The 22,836-nt window shown below is 39.9% G+C and overlaps 2 protein-coding genes across 5 annotated transcripts; one reads left to right on the top strand and one right to left on the bottom strand.

Annotated features, from left to right (window-relative positions):
* The first annotated feature begins 1,011 nt into the window (after nucleotides 1-1,011).
* On the top strand, nucleotides 1,012-4,671 carry LOC137959189 (alpha,alpha-trehalose-phosphate synthase [UDP-forming] 6-like). The gene is made up of 3 exons (XM_068806547.1): nucleotides 1,012-3,595; nucleotides 3,695-3,968; nucleotides 4,073-4,671. Exons 1-3 carry the CDS (start codon nucleotides 1,599-1,601, stop codon nucleotides 4,373-4,375), a joined length of 2,574 nt encoding a protein of 857 aa, XP_068662648.1. The 5' UTR covers nucleotides 1,012-1,598; the 3' UTR covers nucleotides 4,376-4,671.
* Nucleotides 4,672-9,360: 4,689 nt separating this feature from the next.
* On the bottom strand, nucleotides 9,361-21,134 carry LOC137960112 (two-component response regulator ORR21-like). Of its 4 annotated transcripts, none has more exons than XM_068807600.1 (7): nucleotides 21,067-21,134; nucleotides 20,358-20,857; nucleotides 17,042-17,194; nucleotides 16,559-16,969; nucleotides 16,332-16,408; nucleotides 10,019-11,176; nucleotides 9,361-9,887 (listed from the first exon to the last, which is right to left on the bottom strand). In XM_068807600.1, exons 2-6 carry the CDS (start codon nucleotides 20,539-20,541, stop codon nucleotides 10,019-10,021), a joined length of 1,983 nt encoding a protein of 660 aa, XP_068663701.1. In that variant the 5' UTR covers nucleotides 20,542-20,857; nucleotides 21,067-21,134; the 3' UTR covers nucleotides 9,361-9,887. The 4 variants fall into 4 exon arrangements, with proteins under 4 accessions (XP_068663701.1, XP_068663702.1, XP_068663703.1 ...); XM_068807601.1 differs by lacking the exon at nucleotides 21,067-21,134 and adding an exon at nucleotides 20,967-21,048; XM_068807602.1 differs by lacking the exon at nucleotides 21,067-21,134 and adding an exon at nucleotides 20,929-21,036.
* Between the last annotated feature and the right edge of the window lie 1,702 nt (nucleotides 21,135-22,836).

The raw sequence follows: 22,836 nt of genomic DNA, 5'->3' as shown, positions 1-22,836 counted from the left end.
ACAAACGACAGCCTTTTCTCTCACCCCCGTTTTTGCATGCATTAACTATTGCACCCACTTAGAACATCTTCAATTCGGGTTAATTCAATTATGGAACCGCAGAGTCACATGCCTAAGTGTTTTTCCTTGGTACACTTAATAGTGTTGGTGTCCTTTCTTTGAACTTTTTCCTGGTCTTGTATTAATTATTGCAAGTAGAGAACTTTAATGACCCTAAATCGTTTTAAATTCTCCAATTTGATCAACTTGTTTCATAAACTATTATTAGTCCAATGTTTTTTTTTTTCTTCTTTATTCCGTTTTTAGAAGAGAATTTAAATGAGCATCCATCCCTCTCTTATTGTATCTAATCCTTCCATTAAAATCATTGCTTGGAATCCTCCAATTCAATTCAAAACATGGCTGCTCAAACTCTGTGTTTTTTCCTTTTGTTGCTGGAGGGAGGCTGGAGCTGTGAAAACCGACCAGTTTCCGGCGAAAAAGATAACGTAAACAAATATACACGCCGGTCACTCCCACATTTTGTTATGATTTCCGACGTCCACGTGTCGGCTCCTTCGCCCCCCTCTCCCGTCCCTTTCTTTGCCGTCTCCTCTCGTGCTTATCCTCTCCCTCTCTCTCTTTATTTTTTACTTCCATTTATTTCTTTATATTATTTCTCTCCTTCTGTCCTAATCCCAGAAGTCTAATCTCTTCGGGAGTTGGGTACTCGCCCCGTCCACTTGAGCGATTATGATGACGTGGCTCTCCCCCCCCTTTTGTCCTCTCTGCTCGCCAGCTGGGCTCCCCGCCGCCTCGTCCCGTATCCGGTTTCCCTTTCGTCTCGGCCGCTACGCAAACTTTCTCGACACGGAGGGGTTTTTTGACACGCGTCGAATTTTTAAAAAGAAACGTGTAAGATAACACGAGGACGACAGCAACGTCCGGACACACTCCCCCGTGGTTCCCACATCCCGCCTGATATTTGTTTATTATCGTCAGTCGAGAACTCAAGAGCCGTGGCGGATTTCTCGAGACGTCGTGCGAGGACGGGGAGTGGATAAAATCCGCCTCATTCTTTCTCATTAACACTCGTCTCTGCGTGGAGGGAGATTTTTTCTTATTCTTCTTTTGTGTTTTTTTTGGATTTTGGATTTTGGATTTTCAGTCGTGTCGCGGCTGAGGTGTGATATGTTATTTATTTTTTCGTGTTCGTGCTTTGTGAAAGATTTGTTGTCCATTTCCGGCTGAATTTGAGCTATTGCGTTCTGGGTTATGCTCGGGAGTTTCATTTCTGCTGCGGCTTGGAGCTTCGCAGGGGGGAAGGTTTTCAGATCTTTTGATATGATTGGTAGGGAATCTCCTTTGTTAAAGCTCCCTTACAGAACCCCTACAACATGGTTTCTTGATCTATCGTTTTTTAAATTGTTCTCGGTGTTTTTATAATTTTCGTTGTTGTTGGAGTAGTCGAGTTCTCGTTCGGAAAGGGAGCGGAGCCCTTGAGAAACTCTCGTCCTAATTGGATGAGTACTCATTTTTTCGGAGCCGAGAGTTTGGATTCTGTTCTTTGATTTCACTAGGGTTTCGCGGAAGAGAGAAAACAAAATTGTGAAATAGAAATGGTTTCTCGATCTTACTCCAACCTGTTGGAGCTTGCCTCCGGCAAGTCGTCCCCGTCCTTTGGCCGGATGAGCCGGCGAATCCCACGGGTAATGACTGTCGCTGGGATAATTTCCGACGTCGAGGATGACCCTTCGGACGGAGCTAACTCGGAGAATTCCTCCGTCCTCAAAGATCGGCTTATCATTGTTGCCAACCAGCTCCCCATTCGCGCCCACCGCAGATCCGAAGCGGACGGGTGGATCTTCAGTTGGGATGAGGACTCCCTTCTTCTCCAGCTCAAGGACGGCCTTGGCGAAGACGATGTTGAGGTCTTCTATGTTGGTTGCCTCAAGGAAGAAATCCCCTTGAACGACCAAGAAGAAGTCTCCCAAATTCTTCTTGAGACCTTCAAATGCGTCCCCGCCTTCCTCCCACCGGATTTGTTTTCCAGATACTATCATGGGTTCTGTAAGCAACAGCTGTGGCCGCTTTTTCACTATATGTTACCCCTTTCCCCCGATCTGGGTGGCCGCTTTGATCGCTCTCTTTGGCAGGCTTATGTGTCTGTAAATAAGATTTTCGCCGACAAGATCTTGGAAGTGATTAATCCGGAAGACGATTTCGTTTGGGTCCATGACTACCATCTGATGGTTCTTCCCACCTTCCTGCGGAAGCGTTTCAACCGGGTGAAGCTCGGATTTTTTCTTCACAGTCCCTTTCCGTCCTCTGAAATTTATAAAACTTTGCCTGTAAGGGAAGAGCTTTTACGAGCCCTCTTGAATTCTGACTTAATCGGGTTTCACACTTTCGACTATGCTCGGCATTTCCTTTCCTGTTGCAGCCGGATGCTCGGCCTCACCTACGAGTCCAAGCGAGGTTACATCGGATTAGAGTATTATGGGCGTACGGTTAGCCTTAAAATCCTGCCGGTGGGAATCCATATGGGTCAGTTACAGTCGGTATTGAGCCTACCAGAGACTGAAAGCAAGCTAACCCAGCTGATGCAGCAGTACAGAGATCATAACCGCATCATGTTGCTCGGCGTGGATGATATGGATATCTTCAAAGGTATAACGCTGAAGCTTCTGGCGATGGAGCAGTTGTTGATACAACACCCAGAGTGGCGGGGAAAGGTGGTGCTAGTACAAATCGCAAATCCGGCCCGGGGCCGTGGGAAAGACGTTAAGGAAGTCCAGTTGGAGACCTACGCTGCTGTGAAACGAATAAACGAGACGTTTGGACAGGATGGGTATGAACCCGTTGTTCTAATCGACGAACCCCTTCAGTTCTATGAGAGAATCGCTTATTATGTGGCTGCCGAATGCTGTTTGGTGACTGCGGTGAGAGATGGAATGAATTTAATTCCTTATGAATACATTATATCCCGGCAAGGGAACGAGAAATTGGATAAAGTCTTGGGGTGTGATCCTTCAACCCCGAAGAAGAGCATGCTAGTAGTTTCAGAGTTTATCGGATGCTCCCCGTCTCTGAGTGGAGCAATTCGGGTTAATCCTTGGAATATAGATGCTGTGGCAGATGCAATGGATCACGCCCTTGTAATACCTGAGCCTGAGAAGCAGTTGAGACACGAGAAGCATTACAGGTACGTGAGCACCCATGATGTTGGTTTCTGGGCTCGCAGTTTCCTCCAAGACTTGGAGAGGACATGCAGGGATCATGTGAGGAAAAGGTGCTGGGGAATCGGGTTTGGATTGGGGTTCCGGGTTGTGGCGCTGGATCCTAATTTCAGGAAGCTAGCTATGGAGCATATAGTCTCCGCTTACAAGAGGACTAAAACCAGAGCCATTCTTCTTGATTATGATGGCACCTTGATGCCTCAATCATCAATTGATAAGAGTCCGAACAGCAAAACAATCGAGATTTTAAATACTCTATGCAGAGATAAGAAGAACTTAGTATTTCTTGTCAGTGCAAGAAGCAGAAAGACTCTGAGCGAGTGGTTCTCACCTTGCGAGAAGCTGGGAATCGCCGCAGAGCAGGGATATTTTTTCAGGTATGATACATTTTTTTTTTTCCTCAATGCTATGTGCTAACTTTTTAGATCTTTATATGCTTGAGTTACGTCTATTAATCCATCTGTGCATATTTCTAGGCTGGAGAGAGATGCAGAATGGGAAACTTGTGTCCCAGTGGCAGACTGCAGTTGGAAGCAGATCGCGGAGCCAGTTATGAAGTTATACACCGAAACAACTGATGGGTCGACAATTGATGATAAGGAAACTTCATTAGTCTGGTCCTATGCAGATGCTGATAAGGATTTTGGGTCTTGCCAAGCGAAGGAATTACTCGATCATCTTGAAAGTGTTCTAGCCAATGAACCAGTTTCTGTCAAAAGTGGTCAACACCTAGTGGAGGTCAAGCCTCAGGTGTGTGCAATTTTTTTATGATTTCGATCTCTTTACTACTCGGAACTCTTCTGGATACAAATTGTTTTCCCCGATATACTAACCTGTTCATTGTGGCAATGCAGGGTGTGAGCAAGGGGCTTGTGGCTGAAAGACTACTTTCAACTATTGGGGAGAGGAACGTGTTACCGGATTTTGTTCTCTGCATCGGAGATGACAGATCCGATGAGGATATGTTCGAAGTGATAACAAGTGCTGTTACTGGCCCATCTCTATCCCCTAATGCTGAAGTATTTGCTTGTACTGTTGGTCGGAAACCCAGTAAGGCTAAGTATTATTTGGATGATACAGTGGAGATTGCGAGATTAATGCAGGGGCTCGCCTCTGTTTCAGAGCAGAGTATGAGGAATTCCAGTTTGGCATCGTGATTACTTGCGAAATGATACATGTTGAGGTTTGAAATCTTTCTTTCATTAGGAGCATTTGTAAATTCGCGTCGGTTTTTTTTGCCAAGGATGTATTCGGTTGCTTCTCTATTGATTGATCTCGTCTTGACAATATTGTGTATATAGCCGTTCTCTTTTTTCTCACTTTTTTTTAACGAATGTCAAAGAATTTTCTCTTGAGCCAGCCGAGTTAGTAAGTAGTACACGGCAAGCCGTACTAGATTCTGTATATGATTTAAACTTGGCTTTAATGGTTCAGTTAGTACCTTTTTGCTTCTCGTTTCCAGTGTGGGTTATATCTGATGGGGGATTCACTAGATTCTTCGACTGATATAAGTATTTGATCGAGTTCTCCTGTACAAATCACCCTCAGAGGAAACCTGTTACTTGAGCGTATCAGGGGTTTGGAAGCATCTGGGATCGTTAAAATGACTCGGATTTGTCTTTCTGGCGTGTACTCACTTTTCCTGTCTGATGTGTGCTCAAATTCTATGATCAGTATCCGATTCAAATGATGAGCTTGATTGTGCTCGATTCGTGTGGTAAAACCCGGTGCCAAGTGCACAGTCGTTTGTTTGAGTGTGCCTGTTCTCAGCTAAAATCATAGTAACAGAAAGTGACTACATTTTGATCCTAAACAATCGACAAAAACGCTGTCACCACTGTCATAATTGCTTATTGTGGAAGGAAGAGATGCCCTCTGAGGATGAAGCATATCTGCTCATTCTAGAAGAACAACTGCTTCTGGAAATGAAAAAGATAACGATAGATACAGACTGGAAAACGAATGGGAAGTGGCTGGTTAAAGGGAAACACGTTTCCTGGCAGGGAAGTACCTCTCTCTCCAAGGAGCATCGGAGCTGCTTCTGCTGCTACGGCAACCGTGATCGGTGTTCCAGTAACGTCAACGATTCCGGTTTTCTGTAAATTGTTGCAGGTGGTCCGAATTGTGGGGATACTTATATTATTGTTTATCTTTTCTGAGTGTAGAAAAAAGTGGGGCATTTATTGTCTCCACCGTTAGTGACTAGTAGCTGATTGATTAGCAATTTGATTTGATGCTCTTCTTATCACCTCTACTCAATTATCAATCTCTTCTGAGTACCCTTTTTTATCTTTTTCGAAGAAACGATAAAAGAAAAAAGAGACAAGAGCCGCACTCAGCTTTTCTGTGTTTATCTTCATTTGGTTTTCAACTAATTTTGGTGGTACGATGGGAGCTTAGTTTCGATATCTTCCTGATTTTTACATGTTTTCCGTAAATATTTTGTTTTCAACATGTCTGATCAAAGACAAAAATTGCAATCGGATGGGAGTTTTGACCGATACAGAGAAGCACAGGCGAAGCTCAAGGCTGTTCAAGCCTAGGATTGAGTTCTATTTGAAAAGCAACTGGGAATGATTTTCTCATGGTTGTGCCGTGTGCACTTCAAATAGCTCCAGATCAAGGTTTTTAAGTCATCTCGTATTTACCTCAATTTTCTATCATCGTCTAATCAAGTCCAATTCAGGTCGGTTATACTCAAAAAGCTTTTTTTCTTCGCACAAAACAAAAACATGAGAGAGACGATGGGTGACGTCGAGCCAAATTAAAACCTCTTTTTCACCTTTAGGTAAGAACTCTTACCTTTTCTATTACGAGTTGTCCCCTTCCACATTTCTCATACTCGAGTCACATAAACTGTACGTAAAATCTCTCTTTCTACTGTTTCAGAGTTCGCAGTTGCACCTCTGATGTTTAGGGAGAGGATTCGACGTTACTGGCGATTTCAGGATGAAGTTTTGTAAAAGGGAAGGAGAGACTCGTGGCCATCAATGAAAATGAGAAGCAGGCTTCCGATATTTTCCAGACGTTTCTGTCGATGTCAAGTGCGACAAGGGAGATCGTGTTCGTTACCGGACGGACATTATCGACTTCCACTGGCTTCCTCATACCAATCCAATTCTCTCTCGCTTCCTCGTATTTTATTTCTGCTTTGTTGCGAGCTGATCAGATTTCGTCGTAACTTTATCTAGAAATCATCGATTATCAGGATTCAGTGCGTCTTAGATTCCACCCATTAATGGGTCTGTTAACTCTTTCCGACTTCCAGATCGCTTGCTCATCTGAATTCACAAGATTAGTTACTCAATTTCGTACGTTCGTTTCAGGAACTCAGAAGAAGGATGCAGTAGCCAGATTGTTCTTTCTTTTGATTATTGCAAATAAAATGATAAAACTAATCAAGAACACGAGCATCAACAACGATTAAATTAACTTAGAAAACCCAATACTTCTAATTGCATATAAAAATGGACATCGAGTCTGCAACTGCCAAAAGTAGTTTTATCTCTGGATTCTTCGTCCCACTCTCATCGACAACCAGATTTTATATTCTTCTCCGTTGACATGAGAAATAGAAATTGAAAAGCTTCAGGCTCATCTCTTCAGTAAACATTCAAACCTCTACATGCATGCACTGATACAGCCCGAAAGTCTGACTTCCAACTAATGATGCAGAAAGTCCTCGAATCCAAAGACGACACAGTCGTACTGTAAAGATTGAGTCGAACAATGTGTCCCATCTTGTTTAATTAACTGATTAAAGGATGCTTGTTTAGGGCTGTACAGGTAGTGGCCAGTGGTTGAGCTTTACGTCTTGTAAGGCAACAAGTTGAGCTTTCCCACCATATTCCTCAGGCAAGTTTGCTTCACCAACTGCCTCTACAAAATCATTCCACCATATTCCTCAGGCAAGTTTGCTTCAACAACAGTCTTCATGGCATGAGATGCCTTTACTTGAGATGTCTTCTCAAGGAAACGAGACACAAAGTTTCCAAACACTCGCAAAGATCCATGGCATGTTGACCAGGTAAAGCTTAGCAAGGTGCTCAGGATAATAAGCCTGTGTTGAGAGATAGGTAGAATGATCTTCAGGATAAGCAATTCAAGAAAACTGCATTTGAATGAAAAATGTTAACTATATTAAATTTCAGAGCTCACTATTGGAAAATCTGTTTGAATTCGTAAGATGATAAACCGAAGATTAGGCAGGGCTTTTGGAGGATCTCACAAGGGGTGTCAGAGAAGTGATATATAGCTAAGACACCATGTGAAAGTGATTCAGAACCTCTGAAGAAGAGAATCACATACTCATAGCTGTTAGCAGAATTACTTTAATTGCTGTGTTGCCTTTTGAATTGAACAAGTAATTCGAGAAAAATAATTCCAGTTAATTCAATGGGGCAAGAAGAATACTGAATTGTGTGAAATGGAAAAGGCAACGAAATTGGTTCTCTATGGGAGTTACTCTCACCTTCTACATGAGTTCCTGGATTTCAAAAGTTATTACTCTCACCTCTTAATAGAATCTAGGGCAAAAACAAACAACTTTACCCTAAATTTGAATTTAATTTTTGACTAATTTAAAAAATTAAAATGGAAGACATGATGGAGCATTTCCTCTTGAAAAGTCAAAGTCCTACCAGTATGCACAGAATTGTGGAAGGTCCTGCTCCCCTCTCCTGTTTATAAAAACAAATAATGGGGAGGAGGGCCCCGACATGGCCACAAGTAGACTAAGTGGGAAGGAAGGGGACTTCCACCTCCTCCCACATGGCTTGCACCGGAACCAACATGTAGGGGAGGGTGCAGCCTTCCCTCCGCCTCTGCACACTACACTGCTATGCAGGAGAGACGGAACCCCACCAGTAAAGCCCTCCCCCATTCAGCCAGTCCCTAGAGCAGGTAGAGGGCTCCCCTCCCCTTCATCCCCACATCAGGAGGGACACAAGGTAAATCCACCTATTTATAAACGATTGATATTGCACTCCTTTGAAAGTATTTGACTATTGAATATATTAAATAATCACCATCATTCTTATTTTAAGATTTTAATTACACCATTATCATAATTGCAGGTTAGGAAATGCATCCATTGAAAAACACCTTTTCAGCCTCTGCAATGAAAAGAAATTATTTGTTGATCCAAGTCCTAGCAAATTTATATGAGGTACTTCAGCCGATGCAATAATTCTGTTAGGCATATGTTCAGAAAGATCAAGTTGATCAAGCAAAGCAACAGTCAACTTGGCTTAAAAGATAACAATAACAATATTTTTGTAGCAGATTCCCCAAAGGTAAAGTTCAAATGAATCAAATTGCTGTGAGGCCTGAAAACGCATCAAACACCGGTAACAGATCAGTGCACATTAACACTTGTCATTAGGACCAGGGGAAGGATGCAGCTAGTTTTCCCCTAATTATATGAAAACCATGTCAAGCATACTGAGATGCAAGACACATTGTCCTGTACAGCACATTTCAGATGGTAGAGATAAAACTGTACCAGAAAGAGGATGGTACAGCCAATTTGGTCATTAAAAATGAAAAAGAATGTCATTCTTATACTTATTGACATCTTAAATTTCGAAGCTATGTTGGTTTTCTTGGATGAGAAGTTATAACATTCAGAGAGATAGAAAGCACACAATCTCATAATCATATCCATGTCTTGATATGAACCTAGGTCATCCAACTAAAGCTAAAATAAAGTGAACAAGTATCATTTTTGGCAGCATCAACATCCAGAAGTTTGGTCAATAAGCTATTAAGTACTAGAACATGATAGCCTGAAAGATTAATGATTTGTACCATTCACCGTCTGAATAGAATGAAGGAACTAGCAGTTAAGATATGTTGATCTTTCTAGCATCAATACAAATCAGGAATTCAGTAATTGGACCCAATAACATCCATCATATTTCTCAAATTTGGCAACTGAGAAACTTAATTGAAGCCAACCATAGAGATACTACATTGGTTACCTTGTTGTATTGTATGGTAAGGTCTACAAAAAAAATATGATGTATAAGATAAAGTCTACAAAAATATGTTGTATTGTAACATAAGGTCTAAAAATAGGTAGATTATATATATATTTTATCCTGAAAATTGAAAGAGAAACTCCATCCAAGCCCACTAAGAAATCGTGCTATCTTGATGGCCAGATTTAACTTCCTCCAGAGCTAGGTCAATAAGTTTACATTGAAAAAATAGTTACTAAATTACTAAGTAAAAGCTTCTAATGTGCATTTTATGAAAATGACCTTATCTTATAGCAGAATCACACCGAACTGAATGATCCAACCATTCAGTGAAATAGGGAACTGAATCACCATTTATAAACCAGCAGAGGATAGGACGCACACCCAAGCCATATAGCTGGAGACTCTAAATTCCACCATGTCAATATTATATAACCAGTAATATGATCAGCCATGTGACATAGATCATGCCTCAAGTAACTGCTTGATTGACCATCACATAAAGATTACAATCAGCTCTACAATGTCTAACTCAATTTATCAAGTTATAGATCTATTTGCCCTCAAAACAAGAGGTTATGGTGTTATTTGTTCCCCACACATCATTTTTAATCTCAGGTCATTCTCCTATTCTGCTTTTCACATACTTAACTGATCGATAACACCCATCAGAAAAAAAAAGAACCACCTGATTCAAGCACAAACAAAAAAAACTCATAAGAATTTATTAAGTGTGCTCAACTTAAACTAAGACCAAAAAGCAAACAGGTTTTCTACTTCAGATAAGCAACAAAGAAACTGTTTGAAGAAATGTTATACCTATTTGGATATAATGCTCATGAGATCACTTGGGGAAAAATATTGCACTCCAGGGATGCCCACCTTGGTGCTCTCCATCATATCTGCATAAACTTCTTGTTTAATTAGCTTTTTAGATTCAGTGTTCGCAGCTATCCTCCCATTGGTCCGGTCACTTGTCAGGGCTTCAAGATCATCCACAGCAAAACGGCTGGGAATGCTAGTTCCCTTTCCGACAAACCCAAGATTCCTCCCCAGCCCCTGATCAGGAAAACCTGCAGTCCTAATGCCATAAGAAGTTGGTGCCTCACTAATGCTAGGCACAAAGCTTGATGATTTGATTGCAAGACTGGCATTCAAGGATGAACCAGGGATAAGCCGAATTGTGTTGTTCTCAGGTCGAATTGAGCAAGATGACATTGATGGAGAATTTGATACCCCTGGGACTGGATACCCATTGATCACCCCCACATTCTTAAAATCCCCATCTACAACTCGTCGAACTCCCAAAGATGGATTATTTGACTGAGAAGAAATTAAGCTGTAATTTGCAATGTTATCACTACTAAATGTAGAGCTTTGACAAGCAGGACCAGAATTGTTCCCCAACTGAAACCCGTTTGACACCTGGGAAGATACTATTAGGCAAGAAGGTTGCACATTGATGTTATGGCTTGATTCTGAAAGTGTAGATTGTCGTTGTTGTTGCTGTATCATTTGGACCAATAAATTACCACTTGGAGCACTGAGACCAACTATGTTGCTGGAGGGGTCAACCAAATTACTAGGTGGCCAAGTTGTGAAACCCGCAGGAACACTCTCAATAGGTTGAGAGAACTGCTTAGATATGGTTGACGAGCATCTCATTAGAGGCTGACCAAATGCTATAGGGCCACGCTCAATTGGCACACACGTAGCTCCCTGAATTGATGATTGTAAAAGAACCGATGAGTCCACTCCTGGAAAAACCAGGTTACTTGTTGGCCGACCAAGGAGCTCAGCATGCAAGGCTGCCAGTGCCTGTGGAGGAAGCTGCCCTGAGGCAGCCATAGCTGGGAAGTCAAATCCACAAATGGAACCTGGCGTTGAGTTTGGCTCAACCAAACTGCAAAAGGAATTTGGAATGCCTCCCTGTTGTTGAGCTACCCCACTTAGTCTCTTCAAATAAAGTCTAAACTTCTGCAGTTGAAATCAGAGTAAGAAAAAGAAAACATGAAAAAAATGCCACAAATATCAAACAAAGTTCAACCTTATTTAATTGACAGCATATGCAACGAAACCATATTTTGTTGTTTCTATGCAATTCTACTTTCAATTTTTTTAATTAGCTTTGTTTGTGGATTTACAACCCTTAGTTTTGTATTTTTTGTTTCTCCCTAAATAAAATTTGTCCATCATTCAAAAAAATAAATAAATAAATGCAACCAAACCAGGCAAAAATACATTTGATCACAGCAACACAATAATGTGCAGGAATTATTATTACAGGTAGTTTCAAAAAACAGAGCATATCCATTTTGTATGAACCTCTGGATACAGTCCCAATATATTGTTCTGAAGATAAGGAGATGCTCAAAAACATATCCGAACCACATTCAATCTTTTTTGGTATTCAAGTGCCTATGCAACCAACATGTTTAACTAAAAAAATAGAAATCCTAGTCCGATGAAAGCAGTTTAGCTTTCAGTTTCTCTTTTTTGGCTTGAGTTAAAAAAGAGCATTTTCAGAAGACCTGACTTAGTGCTATTGGATTCAAACATATGCCCAATAAAATAAAGCCTTGAATTACAATATAAATTTGTACCATACTAAGATTTTAAATTAATGACTGATCAAGGAATTGAAGGAAATTCTTGTGAAAACTAATGGATAATCACTTAAATCAGACAATTCAGTCTCTTGACAAGTCTCCCATATCCTACTAGAATATATGAATGGTTCAGACATAATTCCAAGCTGAAAATAAGACAATAGTCTCTAATGATTGATCAACCTCGAAAAACTATCCTGACAACTTGATCACAGTTTTAGAATTGCACTACTGGAATAAATTTGCCGGAATTCATTATTATATGGCATTTCTAATATTTATAGAATTTGAGAATATGAGTTCCGGAATATTTTTTGTAGTAAATTTGCTATTAGGCAGAGAGAAAAGAAGAGAGAGACTGATGATGCCAGATCCAGCCAAAGACAAGCAATCAGCTGTAGCTGGATCATGATGGTGGTAGAGACAGTGGAGTCCTCTGCTTGTGTCACAGCTCACAAGGGAAGAGAAGGGTAAATTCAGTGCAAGGAACCACTGTACTCCCAAAAAGAGAAGTGGAATTGCAGATCATTTCTTTTGTAAAGGAACTGCAATTCCAGACTTTTCAGAAATTCAGTTAATACTACTTTCCCATGCAATGGTAATTCAAATCTCAGTAACACTGGAAATATTGGTTGGCGAATCATGGAATTTCAAGAATCCTATTTAGACCACACTAAAGATTGAAATTGATACAATTACCCCTGTGGGATTTTACAATTAGCTCTGTGAAGTTTCACATTAAAACCTTATTTAGTTCTATACTTAACCTTTTTGTACTATAATTCGATACTTAACCTTGTATTCTTCAACCAACTCAAGTCCCTACTTAGAAATCGAAAGGAAGAAGGATAGAAGAAAAGACGTTAAGAGAGCATAACAATCAAAGACGGCCTGTAGATGAAGAGAATTTTTTAGTTTTTCTTTCGTGATTCCTCTGACTTATGTATAAGCTTCATAATGTACAAATTCAGCAAGTTTTTCTCTTACATATTTTATGTGAGATGAAAATAAAAAATGAGTCCATTCTTCAGTAATTTCCTTCCATTTTATATACTTGAACCCTCCTCCCTCAAGCTAATTGAATATATCATAGATGCACAGCTTGCCACAGATTGATGATAATTAAGTTCATGTCAATACTTTCGCAGAGCTACTAGCTGAGTCTGGAATAAAAAGAGTAGAGATGACCAAGTCCTGCACCTTGCCTCGCAAAAAAATTCTTGCTCTATGTAGGGCTGTCTATTGTCAACTAGAATATTCTGGGCTTTCCAACAGTCAAATGCATTTTTTGGAGTAGATTAAATCAATACCCCCATACTTAAGTCTCCCTCAAGTTGGGGCATACCGTATACATATCATGGAGCCGTAATTTGAAAGATACAAGTGACTGTATCTGGAAGCTTGACATTTAGCTTAAAACAAAACATATTGCAGATAGAATCAAACGTCAAATTGCTTCCAGATATTTAGCTTTTGATATTAGTGAGAATAACCTAACATAGGCTAAGGTTTGAAAAAATGTCTTGTGGTAATTAATTGGGAAAAGGCCTCCCAACTTTTGGCTGGTTATTCTAGGATGGACCTTGGACATAATTTTTAGCATGATACTAGAGCAGAGCATTTGTTGTATTAGGCCTAGTGTTTAACAGTGTTTAAGTCTGTCCCTCATTTATGTTATCTACATCTTAGACCCCTTGTTTGTTTGTTTAGCATGGACATGTGGAGTGTTAGTGAGAATAATTCTACAAAGTCCGGAAAATGTTGTGGTTAACAGTTGAGAAAAGGCCTCTTAACCTCAAAGTGTTAGTGGGAACAATCCTACATAGGTCAAAGTCAAGAAAATTCTTCTAGTTTTTAGGGGAAAAAAAACTTCTAACTTATGCTGGTCATTTTTGGGTAGGCCTGAACCGAACTGTAATGTGCACCTATTTGGTCTCCCCCAGAATAGCAACTCTAACGAAAATTATCCAAATGGAAAGAAAATGTGACAAATTGCAAGATACAATAGGCTAAAAACAAAGAATTAAGATGAAGAGAGGAACTCCAACAACCCTAATGAGAGGGCAAGAGAAAATATAAAGAAAAGGTAGTTGAAACATTAAATATGACTTCAGAGCACTATTTTCCATTACCAACACCTCTCGTACAACATGCAATCATTTTGAAAGCAAAACTCTCAAGGGTTGTCATCTAAACTAAAGTTGAGATGTGTATGATGTGCCTTAAGTATAAAGAACTTTGATGAAGGAAGTTTCATATTGATAACAAGAATAAACATTCTATTGCAATCATGTTCCAGATACTTCATTTAGTTTCTTGACATGCAATGCCTAGTTTTCTTTTTGTAATGGGTAAATATTTGTTCACTTCAGCAAAATAATTATACAACAATTTATAACTCTATCTAGAATGGGTCAAAAAATAACATGTAAAAGGTATATTGAACAACTAGAACTCACAAGCACCTAGTTTTAGCCTTTGGCAGCACTACAAATCCCAGAAATAACTATTTTATTTTTTGAAAAAACTGAGAGTAGCATTTTCTTAAGAAAGACTATTGATTGGGAGAAGAACTAACAAAGAACGCAAAGGAGCAACCAGAAAAAAATAGAGAAAATACAAAAAGATATAATGTATAGTTGTGAAGGCTAATATAGAGGAAGGACCAGACTACAACAAGTCGAGACGCCCTACAACCATAAATTGTAAGGAGGCCTCACTTTGAGCCAAGAGATCAGCTATGTAGTTGGCACTTTTGGATGTAAATTAAAAAACGAGCTTGGAGGCATTTCCTTGAAGACCCCCAACTAAAGACAACTGCCAAATACCCTTCAACCTGAAAAAGTGAAGTGAAGGGATGAGAGAAGGCTCAAACACCATGATGGAGGGCCCTTAGCTTTGACTCTATGGACTCAGAATGACCCAAAGGGGCAGAATAAACAAAGTCAATGTTACCTACAAAATCCTTGATCATTCCACTCATGCCAGCAGGTCCCAGTATGAAAAGGTTTCAATAATAGTTGCATCAGTTCTCACAAACCTAAAAAATCCTATACATATACAACAACCTCTCTCCAAAAGGGTCGCCTTTAAAAAATCTTTCTAATAATCTTCCAAAGGATCACCAAAATACCAACACTGACCAATTACAACCTAGTCACCATATTAGGTCTGACCATAATAGTGGCCTGATGTACTACATGGTTCACTTGAGGGAGAAACAAAAAAGCTCAAGAATATGAAGGCAGAGAAAGTCATCCAAAACAATTGAAACTATATAAAAAAGGAAGAAGAACAGAAAACAAGAAGACTGGAAGATAGCAGCTCATTTTTTTATTTTTTGAATTTTAGTTTGGGGAAAGTACTCAATTTTAGTATCTTCTATTTGATAAAAGTCAGCAACTGTCTACCTTTAGGTGTTGCCTACTTTGTCAACAATCCCAATTGGGAAATATTTCTTTAAGAAAGTCTTCAGTGAGTCTGCTTTATTGCCTTTCAAAAACAAAAGTCTGCTTTATGGGAAGTCAAAATAATTATTAGGGAAGTCTGAAAGATAGTCGACTATTTATTAATTGTTGAAATCCTTTCTTTAGCAAGTTGTTAATAATAAAGCAAGTCACAATTCAATTGTAATTAGAAAGTTCAGTCCTAAGAAAGCTCTATCGTAGTGATGTAACTTATTCGGTAAGTCCATTGTTGTTTCACAGTCTATAAGTAGGAAATCTTTTGTAACTTTGGATCAATTTTTTAAGAGCTAATACAATTTTTTTTTAGTTGTTAGAGCAGCTTGTCATTCTTTTTCTCTTCACAGAATAATTTCTTAGTATTCTCCCTCTTGTGCACCTGTAAATTAGTTCTTCCCTTTGAACTTGAAAACATAAAATTCCTTATGGCTGAGATAATAGTGAGGGGCTGCTTAAATTCCAACCTTGACCCTCAACCTTATGGCTCAATGACTAGAATTCCATTTTGACCAGCAGTCAGAACAGATATAAAGATCATACCTCACTAGAAAAACATTTCAAGCAACCAATAAACCAGTGTTTACAAAACATTACTGCAAGAGAGAGAGAGATGATGATGATAATGGCAGGACAATTGATTGACGACTGACTATTTGACTTTCTGGAAAGTAGTAAGCCCTCCGGCTGAATTAAAGACATTCATTCATCCCACCCGGTGGACTTATAAAAGGTCATTAGATCACTGTCACTGTAACCTCCTAATAAATAAGTCCTCAGGTAGATTTATAAGAAAAATTCAGGTTGCCATACCAACAGTTCAACAAGATTTCATGTGAAAAGCTCTTTTTGGTTCCTTCATATATATACAAGAAGAAAGAACAGCAAAAACATTTTTCTTTAAACCCCCCCTTCACACAAAAAATAAACTAGCACAGGTTTAAAATAATCAATAGTCTTTTCTGGCCTCACACCATTGCAGGTAAAGGCCAAGATCACCTGAGCATGAACAAGAACCAATAAAATGATACAGGGTAACAGCAAAGACAACTCAAATAGCACCTGCAAATGGCTGGCAACATTTTCCCTGGTTAGACCTGGAACATTCATTAATTCGAGGATTCTCTTTGGAACAGCCTCTGCAAACAGAACCAGTAAACTTGATCAAATGATGGACAGATATGCCCCTAGTTTGTAAACACACTTAAAAATATTATCTATATTTTTCAATTATTAGTCAAAACATTATTTCATGGAAAAATAAGGAGAGAAGACATTTCAGTCCGTACTGTCAATTCCTAATTGAGTTACAGCATTAACAAATTGCTGATGGAGCTCCACAGACCATACTACACGTGGTTTCTTTGAACCAGATGGATCATCATTATCTAACTCCCCATCATCATCCTCTTCTTTAGCATCTCTCCTCTTCTTTTGAGCTTTCCAGCCGCTACCATCAGCCCCTTCATTAACAGATGAAGCATAATCATTCTCATCAACAGCAACCCTTCTATTATGCCTCACAGCATCTTCAATACTACCAGAGGTTTCAATTTCCTTATTATCATTCCACTTTTTTCTAATCACATGCTGCCAGATATTCTTCAGCTCTTCTATGCGTACAGGCTTAATCAAGTAATCACAAGCTCCATGTTTGATGCCTCTCATAACAGCACTAGTTCTCCCATCAGAAGACATCACTGGAGAAAAAAATGATAATTAGTTTGTAAAAACTGAGGCATTTTCATGTATCAGGTATAAAGAGTACTCACTGATAACTGGCAGATCCATTTCCAGCCCAACATATTCAAGAAGCTTATATCCATCCATGTCAGGCATATAAACATCACTTATCACCACATCAAAACTATCTTTCCTCTCTCGAAGAAGAGACAAAGCCATTGTAGCTCGGCAGCAAGTTGTCACTGCAACCAGTAAACAATGCAATCAGTACACTTGGTAGGTACAGTACTTGAAACCCATTTACTTGTGCAGAAATTTATTTTGTTTGCAGTAGTTAAGGAGCAAATGAATGACAAGCCAGTCTTTGATGGTCGTCCATCAAAAAGATACAAGCCAATTCTATAGCAGATTCTCTTGCCAAAGTTGGCGTTTCCCTTGTTTCTCTTGTAGTTGGGAATTCCTTCCCCATTGTTTGCAGGGTTCCTTCCTGGCTTGTATTTTTTCCGCTGTTTAAAAAGAGTTCACTATTTCAAAAAAAAAAAAAAACACTTAGGACCAAGGATTACTTTTAAATCTTTACATGATCTTGAGCTAATTAAAGACTGCTGTTGGATCAGTTCTTTGAAAGACTTCCAAGATTTGCAGGGAGAGACCATCAAAGACAGCTGGAGAATGGTTGCTACTCTCACATTCTAAGCAGCTTAGAGTTAGTTCAGAAATGGGAGCCTCCTGATGTCAGCAAAATCAAGCTTAACTTCAACAGGTGTTTTTTGGGTAAAACTTGCCCTGCTAATTTTTGGGGTGTATTCAGGGATAACAATGGGGAGATTGTTGCTTCTTATGCTGGCCCAGCGGGGGTCATCAACTCTACTATTGCTGAATTACAAGCTCTCAAACATCTTTACCTGATTTAAAAGGGCTGACTTTGGAAGTTTTGTGGTTGAAGGTAACTCCAAGGTCGTGATTGGTTAGTGCAAGGAGCATAAAGATCCCCTTGGGAAGCTCTGTTCTATTTTTTTTTTAGATTATTGATCTTAGCTTTGATTGTGTGTTGTCTTTGGAATCATGTTTTGAGATCAGCTAATTGTCTAGCTGACTCCCTTGCTAAAGAAGGGATTTCCCTCCGATCTCTCATTGTGAGGGACCCCCTCCCTAGTGTTGTTGCTGTTTTAGATTGGCCTAATAAAAAAGGCACCCATTTCAAAAAATAATAACAAGAGAAAATACAGATAAATTTTTTTAAAAAAATTGAGCTATTATATATAAAGGAAAATGTGCTTCTACATGGTGCAAGGTATCAAATTCCGATGCAATAAAAAAACACAGCTCATACCTGGTCATACGTTTAAACATAGTTAAATAACAAACACACAACTATGACGTCATTGCACTATTGGAGGGTTGACATTCATTCAGTAGGATACCAAACCACAACTAGAGCCAACTCAGAATAGAACTTCCAACCCCTAATAAAGGGATTGAATGTTCTCACTGGGGAGAGAGAGAGCAAGCAGAATTCTCCATAACTGTGCAGTTGCATTTGCATGCACAGCAAATTATACATCAAGATTATCCTCTTCATACCACAAACCAACTCTGAAGCTCATCGCAGATAACACATAAATAGGCCACATTAGCAGGTATAAACAAAATTCATGATGAGTGATACCAAACAAATCATAACAGCTTTCTTAACTCTATTCTACCGACTGAACACACAAAAACTCTCTAGGCACTATAGCACAAGATGCACAAGGCTCTAAATAGTGCCCATTAGTACATTCAGTATGCTTTGTACTTCCACAAAAGCAACCAGATAGAACTTCTATTGACTGACAAGCCAATATGTCTGCTTCCTAATAAATAAACATGAAGCATATTTTGCATACCAAGACTTCCATTCAAGATCACTAAATCTAACTTAGTAGACATTTCTGCCCTGACTAAGGTCCATTGGGTACAGTAGCCTTCTTCACTATTACAGTGGTTCAGTTCAAATCATCAGAGCAACTTGCCTTCCCAAAGCCACACCTGAGGCAAAGCTTTCATCCATCCTTTTCAGCCAGTTTTCTAGTTTCAGAGTGTCTGAAATAAGAAAGACAACCAACTCAAAGCCCAAGCTCAGAACAGAGAAGCCCAACATTAGTTCTTATACTAGGTTTTGGATTACCCTACATGCAATGTGGAATGATTCTGGACACTCGCATGCACATACCTGATTGTGGCTCCAAAGACCTAGATAGTGTCGGATGGAGGCTTGATTATCTATAGAGGCCAAACATCGGCATTGCAATGAAGAAAGGCATCATCTTAAACTGGTGAGAACAAACCAAATTTCGTAGACTAGGTTTTTGGACTACTCTACATCACATAACAGCCAACTCTAATCACCAACAATATTTTTCTCCTCCAGGCCAACATAAAACAGGGCCTTATAACACAATCACACAAGCCAGGCTGTCTTCGGTTCTCAACTTGGGCGGGGAGAAGAGATATTTTAGTGAACTTTGCAAATTCAGTGTCCCAAATTTCAAAGCCAGACTCCAATGCCAACCAATTAGATATCGGAGTACTGTGCTCCCTTATGGTCACTGCAAGCCCCTTCACAATTTTCATATCATTGAAGTTATTTTCTGTATTATGTATTCCATATAGTACTTTCATCTAAATGTACTCCCAGAAACTATTCAAAACAAAAGCACCTTCTGACTCTTCAGATAATTAAAACCAGAAAACTTTGCTTCACTCAACTGCTTTGCTCAAAGTAAGCTCAGAAATGCAAGTCCTGAAGATTAGGATTCTGTTTCCCTCCTAAATATCTCAGTGCTTTAAAAACTCTATGAAGTCACCATCCTCCTTTCCATCCAAGGCATAATGACCAAAACACCTGAATACTTGACTTATCTATAGCAAGTAGCACCTTTCATAAACATCTAGCAATTCAAACACCAGAAATCAATTTTCTGGAAAAGTTAGGACTACGTCAAGTATTAACATGGAGCTAATATCTACAATAAATAGCAGAATCCAAGGCTCAATATGAAATGGGAGGGCTCGTTTCTCCCAACCTCCACATACTGTCTATCACATCTCATCCGCGGTACCATACCACCTTGTTCTGGTGAGTCCAAATTAATATTAAGGCAAATATAAGAAAAATTAAGTAAAAAAAGGTCACCACGGAAGCACAGCCGCGTATCAGGATTTCAAACGAACTGCCTAGCCGACCAAAAGTAACAAGCCCAAGAGCAAAGAAGTATTGAAAATTGAAGGAAGGTAGCTTCCGCTGCTAAATAACAACCCTAAATAAGATATTAAAGTATCAAAACAAACGACCGAATAAAAGACACCAGCAATGGCAAATATTTTGCAATAACAAACACTCAATATAAGCCAAATAAGCACCTCCATAAGAACATTTGCGGAGCATCTGCTCGAGAATTTTCAAACACGTGGTGTCATCATCCACGACAAGAACTCTCAGCCCTGCCGGGAACTGATTCGAAAGTCCCCTGCCATCTGCTTTGGGCGGCCCGTAACTATTAGCCGTGCTCAACGTCGAGACTGGCAATTTCTGCAACGTAGCCATCCCAAGGTGCAGCTAAACGAACAGCCTCGAGCCTTCCTCTTTTTTCACTCTAACAGAAGAAAGAGGTTCAGATCTGTCCGCAATGACGGTCTCCACTTCGCTTTCCATCTAAAGATTTCGCCCGCTCACATCTGAATCTATCCTTCAACCAAAGCTTCCAAAACGCCAAAAACAGTCACCAGTGCTTCAAAACTTCCTCAAAAAGCCGAAAATAAAAACGCCGAATTTTCACAGTGATTTTCCTCTTTCGACAGCCAATGCTTCAGTACTGAGCAAAGGAAAAGGCCAGAACCTCTCCTTGCTCCCTACTTCAAATCTGACATAAAAAATGAAACGAAGAAGAATAAAATACTGGAAGAAAAGAAAGAGAGAGAGAGACACACACACCGTAGTTAACCGCTCTACACAGATTTCTACACATGTACCAACAAAAATTCAACTGGAGAATTCCTCCGTCGAGATTACAGAGAAGAAACGAGAGAGCGAGCTGTAGAAGATGAGAAATAATTTATGTCGAAAACGAACCGGAAAAAAATGAAGCAGTCGGAGGGAGGAGAAGACTCCATTTGACAGTGGCCTGAAGTCAGTTTAAAGGAACCGGCCTCCCTGCCCAATCCAATGGCCAATTTATAGCCAAAAAGAAAAAGAAGCGGGCCCGCCGATGGAGCTGCGCGTGCGGATTCTCTTACTTAAAAGTAACCGCCCTCCCGCCCAATCCAATGGCCCTTTTTCTTCACGTCCCACTCTTTGCCACAATCCGCAGCTCTTTTTAAGCCGTTGGCAGTTAGCAGCCGAAGCCCACTCATTTTCTATCATTTTTATAATAGCCACTTAAATTCATCTCGGCTTATCTCTGACAATGGGATTATAGGAGAAATCCGTAATATTTATATATATGAGTATTTAAGAAAGATGGGTTGTCAACCCAACCCGGGCTATTCTCATAATCCCTTTCCTATTCGCAGCGGCTTTACGCCAAAGCTTCACTATATCTCACGATACCGCGGAGCATTGGACATTTTGAGTACTATAAGTGGGGCCATGAAGAAGCACGTGAACCACATGAAATATAGGGTTCGGATTAGATCAGCGGTGAAAGAGACAGGACAACAACTGGGTCCGTTGACATGATACCTCGTTTAGACGTATGCATGATAGCGACGGGTGCGCAGACCCCACAAGAACGGGGGTAAGAAGATGGACCCGGAATCACCGGGTCAGCGCAGCCCGATCAGGCCCCTGATCGTGATCTTGTGACCGTGCCGCCTGCGTGAGGTTTCAAAAGAATCAAGCCTTAAGATAATCTCTAAACATAGCCTTAGATTTTTCATAATTTTTAGATAAAATCGTTTTAATATGAAAATAATAAATAAGATTAAGATAAGATAAGATAAGACAAGATAAGATAAGATAAGATAAGACAAGACAAGACCGTTTTATTCCCATTTGGGATGGGTGTTTTTAGCTTTATATCATGTGTAAGAGAGAGGAGAGGAGGGCAATAAGTGCAGCATTGGGGGTTTCACTTCTCGTCTCTTCAATTTGGTAAGAGAGGGCAGGCACTCCCTTTTGTATAAGGGGAGATTGCTCTACAGAATTCTTCATAGAACAAAAACTTTGATCAGACTGATTTCCTTATTTCAACAGTTAAAATGAACTCTATCGAACACAGATTTCAGAATCAGGCCATAATAATTTCTCCAACAGAATTCAGAAATCAAAATTGAGAAGTCAGAACTGCTCTGCGGCTCTGGGTACGAAACTTCACCCCGAGCTTCTCCTCTAAATATATATACTCAGATCTCCAATTCTCTACTGTCTTCCAAAAGCATCATGCGTAACTCCGGTTCCCATCGTCGTCAGAATAATGAAAGATTGATTAGATTATTTTTTTCTCCCTTTGTCAATATATTAAAAGCTTACAGTATCTCTGTCGCGTCGATTAAAAAACTCATCCCCACAGCAAAAGAATCCGCTTATCCAATGTCACTTGAATATTTGAATCATTCCCTTGGAATTTAAAAGGTCACCTACTCGAAACTGCAATCAGGGCAGCCCGTCGACTTCTCTGAAAATCAAGATTAGAGGCGAAGCGAAGACAGTTTCGTCGAGCATACAATGAGCAGAGGGCGAGGGAGGAGGGGAACTCAGCAAACTTTGCAATAGCAGCGCTTCGCTTCCATGTCTTGACATTTTAGGCAACACACACTGCTCTGCTTCACCCAGCCCCCAGGGACGCTCCTGCGATTCGGTCCCGTGTCTTGATTCTTGACTCTTGACAACTTAGAGAAACGC

Source organism: Aristolochia californica, unplaced genomic scaffold, assembly GCF_029961685.1.
Source record: "Aristolochia californica isolate CCGP_79_NKW_82.1479 unplaced genomic scaffold, dmAriCali1.0.hap1 SCAF_3, whole genome shotgun sequence".
In the NCBI taxonomy this organism is placed as follows: Eukaryota; Viridiplantae; Streptophyta; class Magnoliopsida; order Piperales; family Aristolochiaceae; genus Aristolochia; species Aristolochia californica.
Note: the sequence above shows the minus strand (reverse complement) of the source record. Positions and strands in the feature narration are given on the sequence as shown.